The sequence below is a fragment of the Thunnus maccoyii genome, chromosome 10 (assembly GCF_910596095.1).
Source record: "Thunnus maccoyii chromosome 10, fThuMac1.1, whole genome shotgun sequence".
NCBI lineage: Eukaryota > Metazoa > Chordata > Actinopteri > Scombriformes > Scombridae > Thunnus > Thunnus maccoyii.
In genome coordinates this window covers 1,927,065-1,949,174 of record NC_056542.1, presented here as the reverse complement: position 1 = coordinate 1,949,174, position 22,110 = coordinate 1,927,065, and the positions used below count along the sequence as shown (strand labels likewise).

General features: G+C 40.2%; 1 protein-coding gene across 4 annotated transcripts in view; it reads right to left on the bottom strand.

Annotated features, from left to right (window-relative positions):
* atp2c1 (ATPase secretory pathway Ca2+ transporting 1) overlaps window positions 1-22,110 on the bottom strand; it is a 46,253-nt gene that overhangs the window by 9,280 nt on the left and 14,863 nt on the right. For all 4 annotated transcript variants that reach the window (XM_042424607.1, XM_042424608.1, XM_042424610.1 and 1 more), the window contains exons 4-17: window positions 17,062-17,151; window positions 15,920-15,955; window positions 15,611-15,672; window positions 12,820-12,928; window positions 11,503-11,658; window positions 11,135-11,203; window positions 8,882-8,957; window positions 8,705-8,771; window positions 7,549-7,673; window positions 6,861-6,958; window positions 5,078-5,173; window positions 4,738-4,827; window positions 1,500-1,604; window positions 1-39 (exon numbers count right to left, since the gene is read on the bottom strand). The exon at window positions 1-39 is cut by the window's left edge and continues 118 nt beyond it. In XM_042424607.1, coding sequence (XP_042280541.1) covers window positions 1-39; window positions 1,500-1,604; window positions 4,738-4,827; window positions 5,078-5,173; window positions 6,861-6,958; window positions 7,549-7,673; window positions 8,705-8,771; window positions 8,882-8,957; window positions 11,135-11,203; window positions 11,503-11,658; window positions 12,820-12,928; window positions 15,611-15,672; window positions 15,920-15,955; window positions 17,062-17,151 — 1,218 coding nt within the window. The remainder of the gene's footprint in view (window positions 40-1,499; window positions 1,605-4,737; window positions 4,828-5,077; window positions 5,174-6,860; window positions 6,959-7,548; window positions 7,674-8,704; window positions 8,772-8,881; window positions 8,958-11,134; window positions 11,204-11,502; window positions 11,659-12,819; window positions 12,929-15,610; window positions 15,673-15,919; window positions 15,956-17,061; window positions 17,152-22,110) is intronic.

Sequence of the window (22,110 nt, the reverse complement as noted above, 5' to 3'; positions counted from 1 at the left end):
CTCATAAGCTCCTTTCATGAAATAGACGCCAGGCTTGTCCTGAAGGAGGAGGGAGACAGATTTAAATACAGCTCATAATAACAGTAAAGTCCCCTCACTAAATAAATACTGATACTCAAACTCTTGGCAGAAAAGTTATTCATCGATTCATATTTTTAGCTGTAAATGTTCACAAAAATGTTGCGACGTAGGATCAATAAAAATGTATTTAAAGTGGAATTGTTTTTTAAAATCAGCCTGTGTGTCTATGATTCTTTAGCAGAGCTGTTTCCTCTCAGTCCTTCAGTCAACTATCAGTAATTAATATGATAATTAATAATTAATTAATAATTTTTACTTGGCAATAAACCTGTGTCTGGTTCTGATAACTAAGATATTTTACAGTCGGCCTTTTTCAAGGTGTTTTTATTTAAAAGTTATCAGTCGTCACGTCATCACGTCAATATTTTTGAAAATAATCTGATCTTTAATAACAGACTTTACAAAATTCACCTCATGACCCTCATTCACTGTAGAGAAATAATAAATAATAATAAAAAATAATAAAATAGTATCATAAAATAATATTTTCAATTAAATTAAGTAACCAATTAGTTCAAAAACATCTTAATTTACTCAAAAAGCTCAGAGCGAGTTCGTTATTTCCATTAAAGAGATCAACTGTGTGGTTTAGTGGTCAAATACACTGAAGTCAAGTCGGTTTTTTTTATAAAGCACCAAATCATAAGATGTCAGGGCTCTTTTCACACAGAGCAGGTCGAGACTGAGCTCTTTAATTTACACCCAACATTCCTCCATGAGAAAAAAACTCCCCTTTAACAGGAAGAACCCTCAAGCAGAACCAGACTCTGGGTGGGACACAGAGAGGCACAGCAACAACAATAATAATAACAATAATAATAATAATAATAATAATAATAATAGTAGAAATATGACTAAAAATAAACTCCACTTTGCACATCCAGTGAGATTCTGGCATTAACAGGAGAATAACGGCGGTGACAGTTTTACTATAAATAACAATTAAATTGAAAAATTAATTTTATGCATCTCTGAATTCCTCTCCTCCTCTTCTCTCAGATCACAGCAGTACTTGAGTAAAAATTCAACAAACAAGCTTAGAAAACTAATATCGTGATTGTTTGTAGCATCTCAGTCAGCTGTTTGTAGGAACATGTGCTGCAAACTCTCTGCTCTTGTGCTTTTGGTCTAAATCGGTGTGAAATGACCTCAACTTGGTGTTTTTTTTTTCTAGGGAGAGTGATGGCGGCCGTTCAACCTTGAGTTTTTCCAAGTCCATTATATTACAGCTGACCAAGAACATGAAACAAACCTTGGAGGTTTAATAAAAGTCTTATATTTTAAAACGAGTGTGCATTGGATCATCTTAAACCTGAATGTAACAGTTGTTGCTGACGAAGCTCAGACTGCTCATCAGGCTGATCAAACAGCACGAGCAGCAGCAGCAGTGATGGGGGGTGGGGGGGGGGGTTGCTGACCTGCTGGGTGCGGTGAACACAGCGAATAGCCATCCACTTCTTGTCCGAGGTGAAGGGATGCTCCTCCACGCGGACGTACTCCTGCTGGAGGCTCTCCAGGCCCATCTGGACGACACAAACACAGCTGGATCAGAGACACAGCTGGAACTAACAGTGGAGGAGCTGCTGCTCAAACACAGTAGAGAAACTAACCATTAATCTGCCGGTTATTTGCTCAAATAACATTTAGTCTATAAAATACAATTACAAGAGTGAAAAATGTCCTATTATAATTTCCACAGCTCCAGGAGGCGTCTTCACATGTCTTGTTTTGTTCGACCAGCAGTCAAAATATTTAGTGTACAATTATATAAAGCAGGAAAAACAGCAAATCGTGAGAAGCTGCAACCAGCAAATGTTTTGCATTTCTGCTTAAAAAAATACTTCATTGATTAATTAATTACAGACATCTCATGATCATTTTACAGGTGGCTGCAGACTCAGAAACATCAGCTGTTTGTTTGTTTGTTTGGTCAGCGCCTGTCAACAACGAGGCAATTCAAAGTGCTTCACATGTAAAAAGACATTAAATAGCATTTTTAGAATAATAAATCAAAAGACAAATTGCAAGATATGAAGAGATGTTTCATCAAATATCTTTAGTGTGTTGTTTGTTCTCTCACTGTGTCAACAGTAAGCTGCTCAAGTTTTCTCTGATTAAACAGCAGTAATGACAGAAACATCATTAAACTAGCAGGTAAACGACCTTCGGCTCCGACTCATCAGCTGTTTGTCTTCTGTTTGACTTTTACAACAAACTAAACTAAAACTCTGAACGGTGTCAACAGCCGCGAGCGACTGCTGTTAATGTTTGTTTTTAAACCCTTTAAAATTCAGCTTAATGTCAAATAGAGCAGAGAAAGAATTATGCTCAATTTGATTAAAAGAAGACTTCTATCTTCTGTACTTTGAACCTCTCAGTGACTCAGTTTCTCATTGATGTCGACTGTGTGAGCTTCCAACAGTTCAGCAGCAGCAGTTTGGCATATTAAAATATGAAAATGTGAGGCACGGAGGAGATCACTCCCCCCCCCCCTCCTCCCCGAGCAGACGGATCCATAGACAACAATCAAAATAGAAAAATTAAAAATTAAAGATGAGCTGTATGACTCATCTCCCCAGTTACACCAGTGAAGGGTAGACTGAGGACGGGGCGCTCAGCCTCGAGCTACAACGAATGAAAAGAAGAAGAAGACGACGACGTCTCCTCTGGAACCTCCTTCATCCTTCAGGCGCAGAGATTCTTCTTTTCATCATCACACTTTTTCTTCAGCACGAGATGATGCAACACGGTGGACACAGCTCTGCTTTTAACCCGACATCACAGCAACAGATACGAGCCCTGAGAGGAAGCTCTGAGCTGCATCTGGGAAGGTTTTTTTAATGTAGCAGGAGGTTGGTGTGTGTGTGTGCGTGTGTGTGTGTTTTCAGAGGTAGAACCGTGCAGCTAAGCTCACCTTAGTCTAAAGGCCTTTACACACTGGACGCCATTTTTTTTGTGCAATTAATTCGCACGTCAACATATTTTTTCGAGCTGTTGTTTGTGTCATGAATACCATGAGAGGCGAAAAGTTTTAACACAGCGAATAAAAGCATCAACCAATCACAGAGCGTAATCTGCACAGACAGCTGTTCCTTGCGACGGCCCGTGTGGGGCGTTGAGTATCCTGCTGTGTGTGTTTGAACTTATTGACCGTATCTATATTGACTGATCAGCTCCAGGTCTGTCTGTGAGCCCTGCAGGCAGACAGGTAGGTTCACTCACTCAAGCCCATGAATCAATACATTGATGTGTCGTGTATCATCATATGTATCATCACCATGTATTTATAAATACAAACACTGTGGATTTCTTCCCGTGGAGCCGACATGCAAACTGTTTAGGTTCAGTAACTCCCTGCTGTCAGTCGGCCAGGTGAAGGCAGTTTGTCCTCTCATTATTATTGTTATTATTCTTCGTAATGTGAATTTTTAAACTATGACAGTTTTATATTTGCAAAACTTTCCCAGAGCCTTAATGCGCAATTTTAAAGAGTGTGATCCTGATTTAAAGTCTATTCTTTATTCCCCAATTTACATTATATTGAACCAGCAGCATCTTTGAGGCTGTGATCCAGCTCTCCTGAATGAGAAAGTGTGTCCAAACTTTTGACGAGCACTAAACGCTCATCTGCTGCAGTTGACAGGACCGTCGTTTTGACTCCAGGTGTCTCGCTGTCAGTGAATTTGACGTCACATCTTTACGAGAGGAACAGACTGAAAATGGTTCCGTTAGTTGTTGTTTGTTGAGTTGAGGCGCTGAACAGTTTCCAGGTTCTACTTTGTTCAGTTTGTCTCTTCCTGCTGGCTAACGCTAACTAGCAACAGTCTGCAGATATCAGTCTGACGTCTTGTAAAGAAACACAAACAGAAGATCAATTAGTGTAATAAGGGGGATTTTTCGGACTGTATGTGGGGTGTTGTGTAACTGCTGGGTACTGTTTCGATTGTACTGATTATGGTTCCAATTGAATCCTGCTTCTGATTCGTGTCATATTACTGCGTTCGAGTAGGAAAAGAAACCAAAACAGTTGAAAGCTCCAGAACAAGAGAGTCAGTGGACCTTATGTTGAGACCATAGACTGTATAAAAATATGGACGTAGTTACCGTGACGTCACCCGTTGGTTTCTGAAGAGCGGTTTTGAAGCTCAAAGCGAGCCGCTCCGGCCGTCGCCATCTTGGCAGTGCGTGACGCTGCCTAACTCCCAGCCAATCAAAAACGGGCAAAGAGGCGGGCCGAATGGCTGAAACAAGCCACCTAGCGGCTGGCGGACCTGTCACTCAAAGCAGCCATGTCCTTTATTATGCATAACTTTACAGCTTAATAATAAAATTTAATAAATTTTTTATAAAATTTAAACCGTTTTTTGTTCCAGGCTGTAAACATGTTTATTTCTGCTGTAAAGTTGGGCATTTTAACATGGAGGTCTATGGGGATTGTCTCGCTTTTAGAGCCTCAAGTGGTCATTCAAGGAACTGCAGTTTTTCCACATTGGCTTCATTTTTCAGCCCCAGAGGTTGCCGCTTGGTTGAGACTTTTGCGTCGACCGCTGTCTCCAAGTTCAAGAACGAACCGTCGCGCTCCTCGATGGGAAATCCTACGAGAGTTCAGAACGGAGAAAGCTTAGAGTTTTTTTGTGTGTTTCGGAGTGTTTTTACCTTCATGGCGAGGGCGATGAGCGCTCCTTCTGTCGGTCGTCCCAACAGCGTTCGGTTCCTGATGACAGAGTCGTTACACACACAACCAACCTGGAAAAACACACACACACACACACATCAATTAATATTTCTTTCCCTTCTTCTCTTTATTAAAAATGTCCATCTGATACCAAATATAGTACATTTCATTTTGTATTTTACAGCACAGCCATGTGGAGGGACTGCTTGATTTCACAACGTCGGCCATGATAATTTCATATTTTTCATATATTTTGTCCAGAAATTGGTTCTCCACATGTTTTCAGGAGCAGCAGCAGCCCTGATGTGCTGACTGACTCACCTCCACTATCTTGTTGATTGAAGGACAGGAGAAACCGTGGATGATCTCTCCGTCCAGTAAAACTTCTCCTGCTCCGTTGTAGCCGACGCCCGTCACCTGGGAGAAAACAGTACGGGGAAAAACACTCAGAAAATACTTTTGATCACTGCAAATTTTCATCAAATACCAAAATCTTAACCACAATTTCCAGCAATTAGCAAAAAGAAAGAAGATCTGATTTAATCTTGATTTAATCTGATGTTCATCAATATAAACAGCAGGTGGCGCCAATTCTCCAGTCGGTGCCATTAAACCGTTGCAGAGAGGAGAGGACACAACAAGATGACGTCATTCAAAGAGCAACAGTCAAAGCTCAAACGATGGAAAACGTGATGGAAATATGACTTTTTGTTTGAGAGGAGAAACACTTTTGATAAATATTTTGACTTAATTTTCCATTCAGGTTTTTTTTTTAACCCACAAATTGCAAATGTGCATAAAAACAGGTGGATGGAAACACACTTATTGTTATCTCATTCCATTTTTGTACACTTTTAGTTCCTGTATATAATATTTATTTAAAACTATAAACTGTTGAACAGGACTGCATCTCAGAAACAGTCAAACAGTTACCTTGTTATCTGACTCGTGAACTCTGACAGCAGTCATCATGACGTTACAGGTCATATTGTTGTGTTATAAATAGGGATGTCAGTTTGATTAATTTTGATTAATAGACTGACACCCATTAACGCGTAACTAACCAGTTAATTTTTAAGAAAAATTGCAATGTAGCTTTCGATGGTGAGATCTGTCCAGCAGTCGGTCGTCAGCGCTAACATTAGCTAGCTCTAGCCTGAACTAGCTCTTTCAATCCCTCGCCGTCTACCACACTGATCAGCAGCACATCTGTCTCAATCATTCAGCACACCAACTGGGTGATGGCCTCGGACCGGCCCGCAACACATTGTCTCCCCCCGGCTAGCTGTGACTGCGAGTCATCTTCAGACATGGCAGCTGGGTGCTTGTTCTTAAGTGGTCAAAAATTATTTTCTCCAGCAGTTAGCATTAATACGACTGCCTGTTTGTCTTTTTGAGCTCCTTATCATCTGTCACAGTGGTATTTGTCAGCTCGACATATTCTGTTTCTGCAGTAGAGACGTCTGAAGACGCTTTGGACTCGTTTTCACTCGTCATGAATTTGTTTCCTCTGTGGCAGAAAAACAGGTTATATGAGCCTTCAGAAACTCCTGCAGGTTGAACCGGACGAACGAAAACACTTTTAGTGCTGACTGACTCTAACACGCTCACTATAAAAACAGACTTTAAAACACTCAGTAGCCTAGCAACAGTCTGTACTGTCTGCAGCTGTCTGTGTGCACGTTTGCTCAGGAGTATAAATGAAGCTTAAGACTACAGACAACCCATAATGCCACACTCCGTCGGTTTTACACCGCTACTCTCTCCATTCAAAAAGCATATCTGATGTCGTGAACACGTAATTGTCTAGCCGTTAATGGAGTGTGTATGCAAATTAGCCTACAGACCAACGCGCAGGTTAACCGTTGACATCCCTAGTTATAAAAGGAGCCTTTAGGTTTAGACCAGAAAACATCTGCCCCTCTCTTAAGTCATCTGACAGATTTATCCAGCACGACAGCTGGGATGGTGATCTTATTTCATTTTAGTGATGTCAAGATAACCACAGATTTAATGCTACTTAGTGCTGGTGTCCTAATCTAAACTCCTGTGTTGCTCAGGTTGAATAGTTTTAGGTTTTGTGCTGGCAGAGGAGGGTTCAGACCTCAGCGTGGAGTCCGTCTGACGAGAACAGCTGAGTGACCGTCATCTCGTTCTTTGTCAGAGTTCCCGTTTTGTCTGAACAGATCACATTACAGCATCCTGACGGAGAAAAACAACAAGAGGAATGTTGTTGTTAACAGAAAGTAACAAACACACACATCCTGCCTCAACGTCACACAACATAAACAAACACAGACATATTGATTGTGGCTGATTTGCTTGAACTCTTTGCGTTATTTTAGAAATATTTACTCTGTCTGCATCGTTAAGAGCATTTTTGAATCAGCTTTAAATAAGATGAATAATTTGCATTTTTTACCATAATTACATACCTTAATTTCAGCCCATATTTTGTATCCATGTTGTGTTATGAAGGATCAGAAACATTTTGTTAGCTTTGTTCTCGCATTTTTAAGTTTTAAGGAGTTCTTACAGTTTATTTCTCTATTCTAGGGAATTTTTTAAAACTTCTTTTTGAATCAGAAACACAGTTTTAAACATTTTGTTTTATTTTTTGGTCACAATAACATCTTTGGCTCTTCAGGAAGAGAAATCTGTTTTATTTTCTGTTTGTCACTTCCTGTGTGTGAAGGAAATACAAATAATAAAATAAATAATGAATAATGTTTTTGTTGTTGGATTATGTGTTACATGATGTGACATAATACAGTGTGTTGTGAGTAACATACCCAGAGTTTCTACGATGGGAAGCTTCTTGACGATGGCTCTTTTCTGCACCATGCGCATCACACCGAGCGCCAGCGTCACCGTCACCACGATGGGTAAACCCTCAGGGATGGCAGCTACCGCCAGACTGAAGGGGAGGACGCATGATCAGTGATCAATAACCGATACAGCTGCTCACTCACAACTCACTGCAAGTACACATGTTACTAAGGTGAGTGTTTTTTGATCACGGTACAAAACTAAAGCCTCAACTGGTAAAACACTTTGACCAACAGACATTTTGACTGTAACTAACGTTGTTTTATTTCAGTGTCTCAGTAACAATGAAGTCTCTCAAACTTTGCATAACCTGTTCGATCGCTTTGCAAGGCATTGTGGGATTCCAATCGACACGGACCAGCGACAGAAGAGGAGGGAGCAAAAGTTAAAAATGTTCAACTTTAAGCAAATGATAGAGAACTTCGCCAGGCGGTGACGCAGTGAAACTGACAAAGTGGCTTTGGTGGTGGAACAGGAAGTTGTGGAAAGACGTCTGTGGAGGACGACGTTAGTCCCTGATCCACATGTCTCACACATGGTTCTTTTCCAGGGTCTTTTTGGATTTGCAAACAAAAGTTTTTGATTCACATTGTAATCACAAATTTATTTTACTTGCAAATAAAACATTTTTTGATTACAGTGTCGATAGTTTTGCTCTCAAATCTGCTTTTTGATTGGAAAACTATTCTGTTTGATTGCATAAACAAGGACAAAAGAAATGCAGCTTGGTGCAAAGTGGAGCTGTGAATTGTTTATTTACACAGGCTTAAAACATACTGCTAGTCTCTGCGGATCTTAAATATTCCTGGGAAACACAGGCGGTGGCCCTTCATTGTTATGTTTGCATATTGGTCGGCTGGTATCAATAAGTTGATCCTGCTATTGAGCCTAAACACCCAACGCCCAGTCCCTGCACCTGCCAAACCTACATTAAATGGAACCACTATAATAACACCTGTGTTTGACGAGTCAACACAGGCCCCATAAAGATCAACTATAATCTGATGACAGAGCTGAACTGCAGACTGACAGCTGCCAGGGTGCTACATACAATCATACAGCACACCTCTACACATAGATATAAATCAGTCAGCTGATTGCAGGGTGAACTGAAACTACCTGACACCGATGGTGAACATATCCATGATCCTCTTCCCCTGCAGCCAGCCCACCAGCATGATGACCCCTGAAACAGCACAGAAAATAAAGACTCAGCACAGGGACACGTAACATGGAGACGCTGCAGGTGATGGTTTCTATGATGTTCATGACCGAGAAGCAAACAGACTAACTAACCTATGATGCCGAAGGAATAGAGCGAGAGCTGCTTCCCCAGCAGGTCCATGCTCTTCTGCAGCGGCGTTTTAGGAGCCTGAACAACACAAACAGGAAACAGTTTAGTGGGGAAGTGATAATTGCATCCACTCATCTGATGGTTGATTGATGACTGATTGTGGTTTGAGCATCAAGCTGCTAAAACACATTAAGCAAGCAGAGATGGAAAGTTTATTCTTGACAAAACAGGCTCACTTTGATGGAGCTTGTGGTGAGATCGTTTTATAGAGAAATGCTTATTACGTTATTTGAATTTCTGTTTTATTTCCATTTGTGTCAGTGGTTTGACCTTTCTTTACTTTTTTAAAAACTGATATTTGTTTCCAACATTTTGTCACAGCAGGAAAGTTATAAAACATTTCAGAGGACATTTTAAACCAATGAACACCAACTTACCCCCCCACCCATCTAACCCTATATCTCCACAGCTAAATAAATGATACAAACAATATTGATAATAATAATTAGCAGTGCAGTACAAAAAAGTAGTTTTACCAGCATACATTCAAGGACTAAATACAATAAAAGGAATACAAGAGAATAAATAAATAGATATGTGAAATAAGAGAGTTTATGTACATATATTGACAGTGGGTTTTATCTGTTGATATTTACAATGCGTGATGGATGTGATGTGAGATCAGTTCATAGACGCTGTCGTTTGGAACAAGTCTTGTCATCCTGAGAGTCTGAATATGACTCGTTAATAACCTGCTATGTTGGACAATAGTTTGATCCAGTGCTCAAATAAAGAGGGTGTGACTGATCTCCCTTATCCTGCAATAAACCTGCATCCTGGTAACACGGCCAGTCAGCAGCACAACTTCCTTTACTTTTATTGTGTCGTCTTTATTAACTGGTTTAAACACTCCAGAAACACTCAGAGTTTTTAATACTTGAGCTGCTCTTACTTTTAGCACTTTGTTGCACTACTTTCTTATTGTTTCTTATGATATGAACTTATCTTCTTCCAGTCGTTAGAGAAAACCGTCTGTCTAGCGCTCTCTCTCTTTGCACTTGTACCTGGTCGGCTAATTGAGAATTTGTATCATGCCTCCCTTTGGATAAAAAATGTGTGGATTGACAGACTGATTAATTAGTTAGACCGACCAACCTCTGCAGCTTTCAGCAGAGAATCTTGTGCATTTGGCTGCATGTTGGATCATATAAACCTCTGGAGGAGGTTCATCTTAATTCTACTAAACCACTGAACACTCAGTCCAGATGGTTGAAGAGAAACAACTTCCCATAAATATTGTGGCACACACTCCAGATCTGTGCGGAACAGATAAGATTTTTCATTATTTACTGTGAGCTGCTGCATTTATGATTGGCGGTTAGAGATTTCTAGGTGACTAAAAAAAAAAAAAAAAAAATCAATCATTGATTGTTTACTGCATATAAAGCTATTGCTGGTCATGCAGACATTTTAAGATGACTGGTTGTTTAAAAATGTATAAACAAATGTGTTCAACTGAATCAGTCGGTGGGTCTGTTTATTATGAGGAAGGATATTTATTTACCTCACATTTCAGCCGGCTCTCAATGCAAAACAAACTCCACTGAACAACATTTAAATTGGCTTCATTCAAAACATTAACAAACACACAAGCAACCGAAAGCAGCTCAGGTTACAGAGAAAATGCTCTGTAGTAAGCTGGTGAATGTAAATATCTGCATATATCAGTCATCTGACTTCTACCCCACACTGACCTTAATTTGGAACAATGGTTTACTTGTTTTAACTGTATTAGTGATACAAGACGCTGCTTCCTGACTGTGTGTGTGTGTCGGCAGAGCAGTGAGAGGACTGGCTTTGTAGTGAATAAAAAAAAACTGCTTCTCTTTACAGCTCAAATGTGTCTGAACTCTAAACAAACATCACATCAACACGTCTGGAGGCTGATCTGTGTCAGTTTCAGTTTTACTCTGACTTTAAATGAATTATTTTGAATATGAGGGTTTATTCCTACACACAGTGATCCTCTACCCTGAAGTGAAGTTTTTGTGCTGCAAACATAAACATTCTCCAGGAGGAGGGATCTACCTGGGGAAATCAGGTTACTCTAATCCAGGTTTCTTAGGAAATCAGCTGGAGAAAGCCGACTGTCACCTGGTTATACTTCTTAAGATGAGTGTTGGTATTTTGTAAAACTCGACAACATGGGAATTTATGTGCAACAACAACACATATGATGATAAACGGATACGTACCTCTTCTGCTTGCATCATCTTGAATACCTCCCCAAACTCAGAGTTTTCTCCGGTTCCTATGACGATGCCCTGAGGAACACCACAGAAACAGAGGGTGAAAGCTGAAGGTGTTTGACAGCTTAAACCAAAAGTTCAGACATGTGTGTGAAGAGACGAACAAGCAGCGCACTTCTTTAACTTCAGATTTTAGATTTACAGTTCATTAAAAATATGAGCATCTCAACATTAACTTCCTGTTGTTCTGCGTTACATATTATCGTTTCTAAAAAGCAACGATTTGACCTCCTGTCTGTAAGTACAGACTGAAAGATTAACAAAGCCTGGGTTGTACATCTCTCAGAAACCTGAATTAATAATCCTGCTGGTACCTTGGCTTTGCCGCAGCGCACTAGCGTCCCCATGAAGGCGATGTTGCTGCGGGAGGCGATGTCTCCGTTGGTGGCCGCCGGCTGGTGGGAGGTGGACTTGGAGCAGGGCGTGGTCTCCCCCGTCAGACTGGACTCATCCACGGTCAGGTCCGTCGCCTGTGAGGGTGGAGGGCAGACACTGAACTGAGCATGACGAATGGATTTAACATCTGTTTGATTTGCTTTATTTCCACACAAAGAAGTACGAAGGTCGACGGCTAGTTCGCACGTTGACCACCAGAGAAGAGAATGATGCTGCAGGAGTTGTTCCAGATGTTCCTGCAGACATTTTGGCATGTTTTTTTGTTTTTGTTGTGACTCTGGATCTCCATTTGGATCCATTTTAAATGCTGAGAATTAAAGCTGACCACTGCTGATCCAAACAGAAGAGGTCTGCAGATGGGAGTGTTTGATACTCAAAAAATAAGCAGTGAGATGCAATAAGCAATAAATACTCATGGTCAGTATTTTTTTAGATGCTGATCTACTGCACGTGTGTGGAACGTGTCGTCCAAGCCTGTCTGTGTACGCGTACAAGTATAAATGAGGCCTTACACCGACACATGTCTGATCTGCTAATATCTTTCTTTTTCCAGACTTTGTACTAATTCAGAGTTTTCAGTCTGAGCTGCTGTGTTCACACTGAAAAAGTGACAAAACAATGTATATTTAAAAAGCCAGCACGCAGACTGAAAAACATTTGGTTTTTAAGTGAGCTGTTCATGTTCACTGTTTGCTTGTATCATCTCCATGACAAGTGAGAAAACTGAATGCCACAGCATGATGTGGCTGAAAGCTCTGGATAATATCTAATAAGTAGACCTTGAGTTAAGACTTTTTTTTTGTGGAACTACTATTTTTAAAGTCAAGAATGAACCTTCAAGTTAGCTTCAAGTAAAAAAAAAAAAGGCTAATCATGTTGACTTTTTTTTCGTTCACTAACTGCAGTGTACTATGTAACAGTGTACTCTGACAATTAGTACAAAGTATATACAGTAATATACAGTTAGTATGTAGAGTGGAGTCATGCTACTGAGTGTCAGGTGTGAATGTGTGTAACTGTGTGAGTGTAAACAGGATCCTGGTTCCTTGACAAATAATACATTCATGTTCAGTGAACCTGCTCTGGATAAATTAAAAAGACGACACAAAAGAAGAAGCCCAGTGTACACATGTCCTAACAAAGGCTTTGTGTTGATGTTTGAACACTGGTGAGTTTGCATGCATGTATATCTGTGTGTGCGTGTGTGTGTGTACAGTATGTATCAGTGCGTGTACCTCGAAGAGGCGGAGATCCGCTGGAACTCTTTCTCCCACAGAAAGACAGACGGTGTCTCCAGGAACCAGCTCTCTGGCCAGCAGGTGCTCCAGGTTCCCCTCTCTGATACTGAGAAGGGAGAAGGGTGGAGGTGGAGGTGGAGAGCGGAGACAGAGAGTGAGGAAAAACAAATAAGACTGAGCGATGATGGACTCCTGATAAAGCTCAACCACAACACGACATCTTCTCCGTTTACAGACCTGCTGTTATGGGTTCTGTCCAGTTGTGGTGTGTGTGTGTGTACCTGTATGTCGATCTTTGTGAGGACATTTTTTGGAAAAGTGGGGACTTTTTGGGCGGTCCTCACTTTGTGAGGGTTAAGACTTGGTTTTAGGCTTAAAGATCATTCTGGTGATTTGCTATATTCTTCTTCTTGTCAACAAATCTCATGTTTGGAGCCAAACCAACAATGAATTAATCTACTAACAAGTACTAGTTTACGAGTTTAGTCACGTTAGTTTGTTTAGAAACGGCTCCAAAGACTGATAACAGCGATCATATTGTCAGTCTCTGGAGAGTAGTTCTGTGTGAGGCAGATGCCACTGAGCATGTGCAGGAATGCAGTCCTGTTTACAGCTTCACTAAGTTTTTGTGCTACATATCACAACCTCTGGACTTTGCGTTGAACTGTATATTTCTCAAAGAATTTCAGTACAACTTGAGGAACATGTCACCCAGTGCAGCGGTGTGACTCACTGACGTGTTTTTAATAGTTTTTGGACAACAACGGAGGCATTTTTGCTTAAAAAAAAGGACAAACGATTATTTGATTATCAAAATAGTTGCATATTTATTTTCTCTCAATTGACTAATCAATTAATCAACTAATTGTTGCAGCTCTCCTTTGGATACACAAACAATACTTATAAGTAGATCAGTTCATTGTTGGTTTGGCTCCAAACATGAGATTTGTTGACAAGAAGCAAAATAAAGAAAATCTCCGGCCTTGTTTTTTAAATTTAAAGTAGTAGCTGGGGAATGCATGATGTCATCCTCACAAGGACAGAAGTACAAATGTGTGTGTGTGTGTGTGTGTGTGTGTGTGTGTGTGTGTGTCTGCCAGGTGAAGGGACAGCTGTTCCTTCTGTGTGCTGCTATTTGAAGTGTAAATCAAAGCCTGAGGAAGGAGTTTGTTTCAAGGAACATTTTGGCTTCGTTCACACTGCAAACATTAGTGTTAAATTCAGATTTATTGCTCAGATCCAACTTTTTTGTTTGGCTGTTCCACACACCTGGCCAATCACTGCGTTAAGTGATTGTTGGATTGTCTGTTTTGTAAAATTTACGAGTTGAAGCCCCTCCATGATTCTGACATCATAAAGGTGTGATGGGACGGTGTTTCAGATGCTGTTCAACCATCTGACAACACTTAGTTTGAAGCGTACAGACGCCTCGAGCAAGTTAAATCTGAAAATTCACTTTTTCAGCTTCTGTCCACATTTACATGGTCATATTTCCATTCTACAGAATTTCTGCACAATTGGCTCCAAAAAAGGATGTGACGTCCCGTTTCTATAAAGAAATACTGATCAGTGTGAGAACGTGAGTGATCACAAACAGTGTATGGGAGCGATGCTACACCTCACAGTCTGGTAGTGTGATAATGTACAAACCATAGTGATGTTTCTATCAACCAAAACATTATAAACTGCAAGAATACTAATTCTAAAAACACACATATTTCTGCAGGTATGCAGATAGAAATAAACCAAAGTCAGACCTGCGTTCATAAAAGGATCAGCAGTTAAATTTGAACTGTTATTTTTTGAAGTTATGTTACAGCTCATGATGCAACAGTCACTTCCTGTTAACATAGTTCCTTCTTATTGCACCACAGTACACGTGTGTCCTAACAACTGATTAATATATCACTCAAGTGTTTACTGGATAAACTTTACGTAGAGCGAGATGAAAACAGCGTATGTGCAGCCGAGATCTTTATCTGCCGTTTCAGTCGATGTTTACGTACCGAAGCTGAAATACAAAACCATAAAAGTCTCAGCAGGTTGTCACTTTGATGGCAGATGATCTGAAGTCTCCTTTATTATTCATTAATGTACATCCATTTAAACATCACAGTCACAAGATTGGCTGAAAAAATTATCACGATAAAATGTTTCATTTCAGTCGATTGATAATTATTGATAATTATTGCTGTGTCACATGTCGATGGTGCGACCGAACAACACACCTGTTAAATGATTGGCTGTTTGCGTGTCACTCGTAGCTCGCTCCATTATCAGGGGATATGATGGGCTGTTTATGAGCCAGCGAGGGAGCACGCTTGGGCTTTGTTCATGTGACCTTTGCTTTCCTTTGTTTAATCATTATGTGCTTTCATGGCGGTTTGCATTTAGTGCATTTAAGTTAAACTATTGAACAGTTTTCTTATTGCTATTGATGAAGAGTCTATCACTGGTACATATCGGTATCGTTTTATTGCCCAGGCCTTGTGAAAACTGCATCTCATTACATCCATGATCGCTCTAATTCTCCTAATCTTCATGGTTCTTCAGATGTGGTGGAAACACAAACAGGAATGCACCAAAGGGACTTTTGTTTTCTTAGAAAAGGGACACAAATATCCTCTATTTACATATACGGGAGAAGAAAATATCAGGACTTGATATACAAAGAAAATCAATAAACAAAAATAAACCAGTACTGCTGCTGTGCTCTGCCTGTTAATCTGGACTAAACCACATCAACAGGACCACAGAAGAAGAAGAGGAGGATGGATTTAACTCTTACCAGTGACATTCTGGAGGCACCAGCTTCCCGAGTTCTTCTAGAGACTTCTCTGAGCGATACTCCTACACACACACACACAGGAGGAGGACAGAGTTATCAAAACAAAAACCAGCTGGAGCGGTGCGAAAAGTATGAACGAACAAATAGAAAATACATTCCATCCACTCACTCATACATACACAACAACACACGACCAAATGTGCAGCAGACTACTTAAAGATTCACACTGTAAATGTCGGCTCATTGTTTGTGGTCCCAAGAATCCTTCAACATTTATGAGACACTAACACACACACATACAGGACTCACCTGGACAAAGGCAACTGTCACTACTATTATAATGGCCTGTTAGGAGACAGAAAGGTAGCTGGTTAGGCTTCAACATCTGACAACTATTCAAACCAGTAAAACCCACAAAGACCACAGTGATGCGAGCCAGAATCTCATTTATATTCAGTCACCCAGTAAAGTCACACAGTGGTTTCAATGGTTTATCCATGTTTTTAAATCAGTCAGATTCAGTGACGTAAATGAGTCTTAATGTACTGCTGTAGTTTATTTAGCGTCATCTTTGTTAGACAAACTACATAAACACATCTCGACACACCAAGTTCATATGTAAACAGTATAATGATGATGTGACAGCTTCTTGTGTGGCTGTTCAAAGGATATTTCCAGTTTTTTTAGACGTTTTGTCCATAATTTCTATCAGCAATGGTGGAAAGATCTTCTACTTCACTACATTTATTTGACAGCTTTAGTTACTTTTCAGATGAAGATTTTACATAAAATAACATTTGGTTCCCAAACTTGTGGCCCCTTACAAAACAATCAGTGTGTAATTGTCTTTGTCATGTTTCAGATGTCCATGAACTGTTTGCAGACATATTTCCCCTCACATGGTTTCAAATAAACAACTGTTTAAGGCCCAAAGAGGTAAAACTCCAATATTTCACAAAAATGCAAAGATTTAAGAAAAGTTTTGAATGAAAATAACCAAATTTATGTAGCAGAACTGTTTTTTCTTCTTTCCTGTCCAATCTATCATCTCGAGACCTCTCAGATTTATCTTGTGACCCTCACGAAGCAGTTCGAACTAGCTCCTCCTCGAGCAGCTACAACAATAAAATGCTGCTAATGCATTGACTCATGTTCAGATATTTTGATAATCAGACAAACTTTCTTTAATGTTTCCCTTTTTCTCTCTTTATCCTGCGCATTAGCAATGTAATTATTCACTGCAGCAACATTTCCCCACTGGGATTGGAAAAAAAAAAAAAATCTCATCTTATTTTTCCCAAACAAGTATCTACATCTCCTCTGCTGCTGCTGACGCTGCCATAAGTGACTTTTTCTAATAATAACTTTAAGAAGTGCAGGTCTCTGAGGTGTTTTCAAAGGGAAGGAGGGAAAAAAAACAAGAGAAGCGTGGTTGAAAGTGTGTAACATACCACAGTGATGCTGATGGCATCATCAAACTGGTGCATGAGAACGCTGATGACGGCCGACGCCAACAGCAGCAGGATGAGAGGGTCTTTGAACTAGAGAGAGAGAGAGAGAGACAGAGAGGTTATGACATCAGTGAACGAGGTCGGTCACAATATAATGGATGATCAATGACAGCGACCTATATTCTGATTAAAGTGCGCTCTCCCATTTCTATCCTTGTGGGGACCATTCGGAGATCATCCTTTGAAAGTGAGTCTATGTTAGAGAGTGTGGACTTCATTAGGAAATAGGTACATTTTTAGGGAGTGAGGATATTTTTAGAAAGTAGAGACATTTTATTAAACCGAGGACATTTCTTGAAAGTAAGGAAATTAACTAAAAAAAAAAAACTGGAATATTTTGAAAATTCTTGACGTATTTGGAAAGTGGAGACATTTTAATAAAGGAATGACATTTTAACAAAGTGAGGACATTTTGGAAAGTGGGAAGACATTCTTGAAAGTGTGGAAATTTTTGATAAATTCGGACATTTTTACAAAATTGGGCCATTTTGGAAAAGTGAGCACATTTCTAAACATGGACACTTTTTAGAAAATGGGGCCATTTTTAGGAGTGAAGACACTTTGGAGTATTTTTGCAAAGTGGGGGCATCTTTGAAAGTGAGGACATGTTTCGAAAGCGAAGACATATTTTAAAGTGAAAGGTTTTTTGGAAAATTGGGGACATTTTGAAAAGTGAGGACACATTCTTGAAAGGACATTTTTACAAAATTAGGCCATTTTAGAAGAAGACTTTTATGGATAATGGGGACAAGTACAAGTGTGTGTGTGTGCGTGCTTCTCGATGTGAGGACAAAGTGTCAGTCATCCGTAGCGAAGAGGCGGAGCTCATCGAGTAAAGCAGGCCAACAGTTCCAGCTCTATTTTCAGCTCCAGCATCCAAATGACCCGGTTTCCACGTCGACGACACGACTGAACGCAGAAGCGGCAGGAACTCTTTAACTCTTCACTGTTTAATCGACAAACCACAGAAACTCCTACTATACATCCCCAAACTCACTGTCACTGCTGTCTAACATCTACATGCTCACAATACAACATGATGCACGCTGGAGTAACTTCCACTGACACAGAGACATGCAGCAACTAGGGTAAAACAGTTTAACTGCAACGAACCTCAACCATGAGGCAGGTCTGTGGTGTTCATTAAAGACAAACAGACATAAATCACATAATCCTGCTTTTATTGTTTCTGTTGGATATAAAAGTATCCACTCTTGTTGTTTATACACAGTATTAAAGGGATAGTTTGCATTTTTTGAATTTGGGTTGTGAGTAGACTTTCTCACTGAGAGACCACAGTCAGTAAGGATCAGCAATAACACATCGCGCACCACCACACTGAGCACTGGGACCCCCCAAGGATGCGTGCTCAGTCCCCTGCTCTTCTCCCTGCTGACCCACGACTGTGCACCAAAATACAGTTCCAACCACTTCACGTCAAGTTTGCTGATGTGACAACTGTGGCGGGTCTCATCAGTAACAATGATGAAGCAAACTACAGAAAAGAGGTGAACCAACTGGCCACGTGGTGCAAAGATAACAACTTTTCCCTAAATGTACGGAAAGTAAAGGAGATTGTTGTTGACTTCCGGAGAGCCCACACCCAACATCCCCTGCTGACCATCAATCATTCTGCTGTGGAACGGGTGAGCAGCACCAAATGTCTGGGTGTGACCTCTCCTAAACTAACAATACTGCATCACTGGCAAAGAAAGCCCAGCAGCGTCTCTACTTCCTCCGGAAACTAAAGAGAGCAACAGCCCAGGCACCCATCATGTGCTCCTTCTACCGAGGCATCATCGAGAGCATCCTGACCAGCTGCATCATTGTGTGGTTTGGGAGCTGCACTGCCTTCAACCGCAGGATCCTGCAGCGCAGAGTCAGCGTGGCTGGGAAGATCATTGGTGCCTCACTCCCCTCCCTCCTGGACATTTACAACATCCGCCTGGTCCACAAAGCAACCAGCATCACGAGGGACCCCACCCATCCCTCACAGTCTCCTGCCATCTGGGAGAAGAAACTGGAGCCTCCGAGCCTGCTCAAGACTGCTTAAAAGCTTTATCTGTCAGGCTGTCAGGATGCTGAACTCTCTCCCCTCTGCCTCCAACAGCACCAGCCCCAAGACTTTTTTATATAAACATATACACACACACACCTACACTCAGTATCAGCCACTTTGTACAGAATACTACTGTAAAACTGCTGCTAATTACTCACCCTGTGGATAAGGTATTACTTGCACATCTCTTTCATCACTATTTGCACTACATTTATTATCATTACAGTTTTTGTTCTTGATCTGTGCCTTGTTATTGCCACCCCTCCAACCTCCAGCTTAACTTATAAATATTTAAATTCTTGGTACTTTTTTTTTTATCCTAGTATTGTTAAACCCTTTGTTATTTTGTTTAGTCCTTGACCTACACCAAGCTCTAAAAGAAACGGCATTTCAATCCTCTATATGTACTGTACATATGACAGAATTGACAATAAAGATGACTCTGAAAGCAGCTTTCGTTCTATCCTTCTCTCTTCCGTCTCCTCCTCTTCCTCACTCCTTTTCCTTCAGTCCTCTGTATCCTTCTCTACTTCTTTCCTTCTAGGTTTCTATATTTAACCTTTCTGTTCTGTGGCTGCTTACATAGGCCTCTCGTCCTTCCTTCCTCCGGCTGGTTGGCTCAACAGCAGCAGCAGCAGTTTCTGTCCTGGTCAGAGTTCATGTGGACAAAACTCCCCCAGGCTGCTTTCATTATTTAACCGCTCAAATCCGACAGACACGGCTCCTACATTCAGCTTGCCTGTTAGAGGAAAGCTCCGACTTTCTAGTAGTTTTTTGTACCAAATGAAACACATCCTGGGATAAAAACAGAGTATTTACAACTGTCATGTACTGAAATATGACTTTAAATGCTTGATGCAGGACTGAGTCTTTGATAAGATGGCTCCTGGTTTCAAGATAAAGTTTTTTATTTGAGAACTTTAGCTACATTTTGTTATGAAAAGGATTTTGTAGGAGAAGTAGGAACGTAAAGAAGTTTAGTTTTAAGAAGATTTGGTTTGATCTAAAATACTGTTTAGAGATATTGGGGATGAAACTTAATTTTAATCCATTTAATTTGTGTTTTTTCAAATGTGAAATGCTCTGTTTATATTATGATCTGTGACAGAAGATATTTAATAGATTAAAAAAGACTGATGCAAGCCCTCATTACAGCAAAGACATAAAACCGTTAAGATGTGGCTGGATGACTTAATCAGCTGCTCACAGTTAGAAAAGATTTGATTTGCTTTCAAAACAAACTCAGTTTAATAGAATTTGGCAAACCCTCATTAAGCACTTTGAGGCTTAAAATTAGACGACAAACCATCTATAACATTTCACATTATCAGAGACTTTTCTTCTTTTTACCCTTTATTTCTTTTTCAGTTTATTTTGTTGTTGTTACTGTTCAATTTTTCTTTTTCAATTAGTCATTTTTATGATGTACTGACTGAATATTGAGTGGATAACACATCATCTGGCTTTATAATTGTTAAACTGAGCAACAACTGACTCACTGTCTATGTAGAGCTGCAACGATTGGTTGATTAATCGATTTGCTGCCAACTATTAAATTAAATGCCAACTATTTTGATAATTTATTAATCATTTTGAGTCATTTTTTAAGAAGAAACTGTTCAATTCTCTTGTTTTTTTAGTCCTTTATGACAGTAAACTGATTATCTTTGGGTTGTTGACAAAACCAGACATTTGAAGACGTCATCTTGGGCTTTGTTCGACAGAAAATCTGCATCAAAATTTGCAGCCTTAGTCATTTATTTATGAACCAAACTGCTCAATAAAAATATCGTTGACAAAATAAGGCCTGATGCACAGTATGTGTTATGCAACTATCATGTTTCTTCCATCTGAAGGCTAATATCAGCTGCAGGACATATATGTGCCATTACTGTGAGTCATTTCATCGGTGTGTCACGATAACACAAATGTTGTAAAAACACAACAGTCAATAGTGTCTCCTGTGATATTCATAGACGTGTTGCTGCTCTTGTGTGCAGTCAGAGATCGCACCGTGTTCCTGGTCATCTCGCTTCTCTCTCTCTCTCTCTCATGACAAAACGATGACACTCTGGAACATTATGAGCCTCCAGACATTTTATCAGGCACGAGATAAAAATAGTATTTTAGCTTCATCCAGGAGCTGCGTTCAGGGCTGCTGCTGGATGTGTGAAGGGCTTCCTGAGACTCAGCTGCAGATAAGAGTTTCAACATGGACTATCAGATAAGCGAGCGAGGGCAAACTGCCACATACGTTCCGAAAGTAAACACCACAAAAGGGTAAACAAATATGGATTCTGGGCCACACGTGCATCCAACAGAGATTACTGAAGGGCCTCCCGGGTACAGGCCCAGCGGGGGCCTGAGGGGCCCCACAGCCAGAGACTCTGAAGTGACAGTTAATATAATTTCTCTTTGACTTTCCAAAGACCTCAACTAAAAGTAGGCTCACATGTTTTTTGCCACTGATCCTGTAATACTGAGTATCTGCCCATAGCCAGTTTGATTTATTTTTATCAACAATATTTTGGGTTATTTTCTCTACATAACACAGCTGCACACAGTGTATTAATGCTACAATAGAAATGTAAATGTTTGATAGCAGAATAGCTCATCATGAAGAAAATACTGAAGTTTAAGTGCAGTTTGAAACCAACAGCTGCACTAATGATTAACCTGCAAAATGTCACTGAAAAGACACAAAATAAAACAACCATGAGCGACGCAAGGTGAAGGGCTGGTAGGGAGGACGGGGGGGTCTTATATATGTTTATGCTCAGGGGCCCATTGTCTCATAATCTGTCGACTTTAGAGAGGGAAAGAATAGACTGTCACATGTATTAAAGCTTTACAGGATGTTGGTTTGGAATCCATGTCAGAGTGGTTTTCCCTTTGTTTACAGAGCCTCAGAATATAAATATAGACCAGGA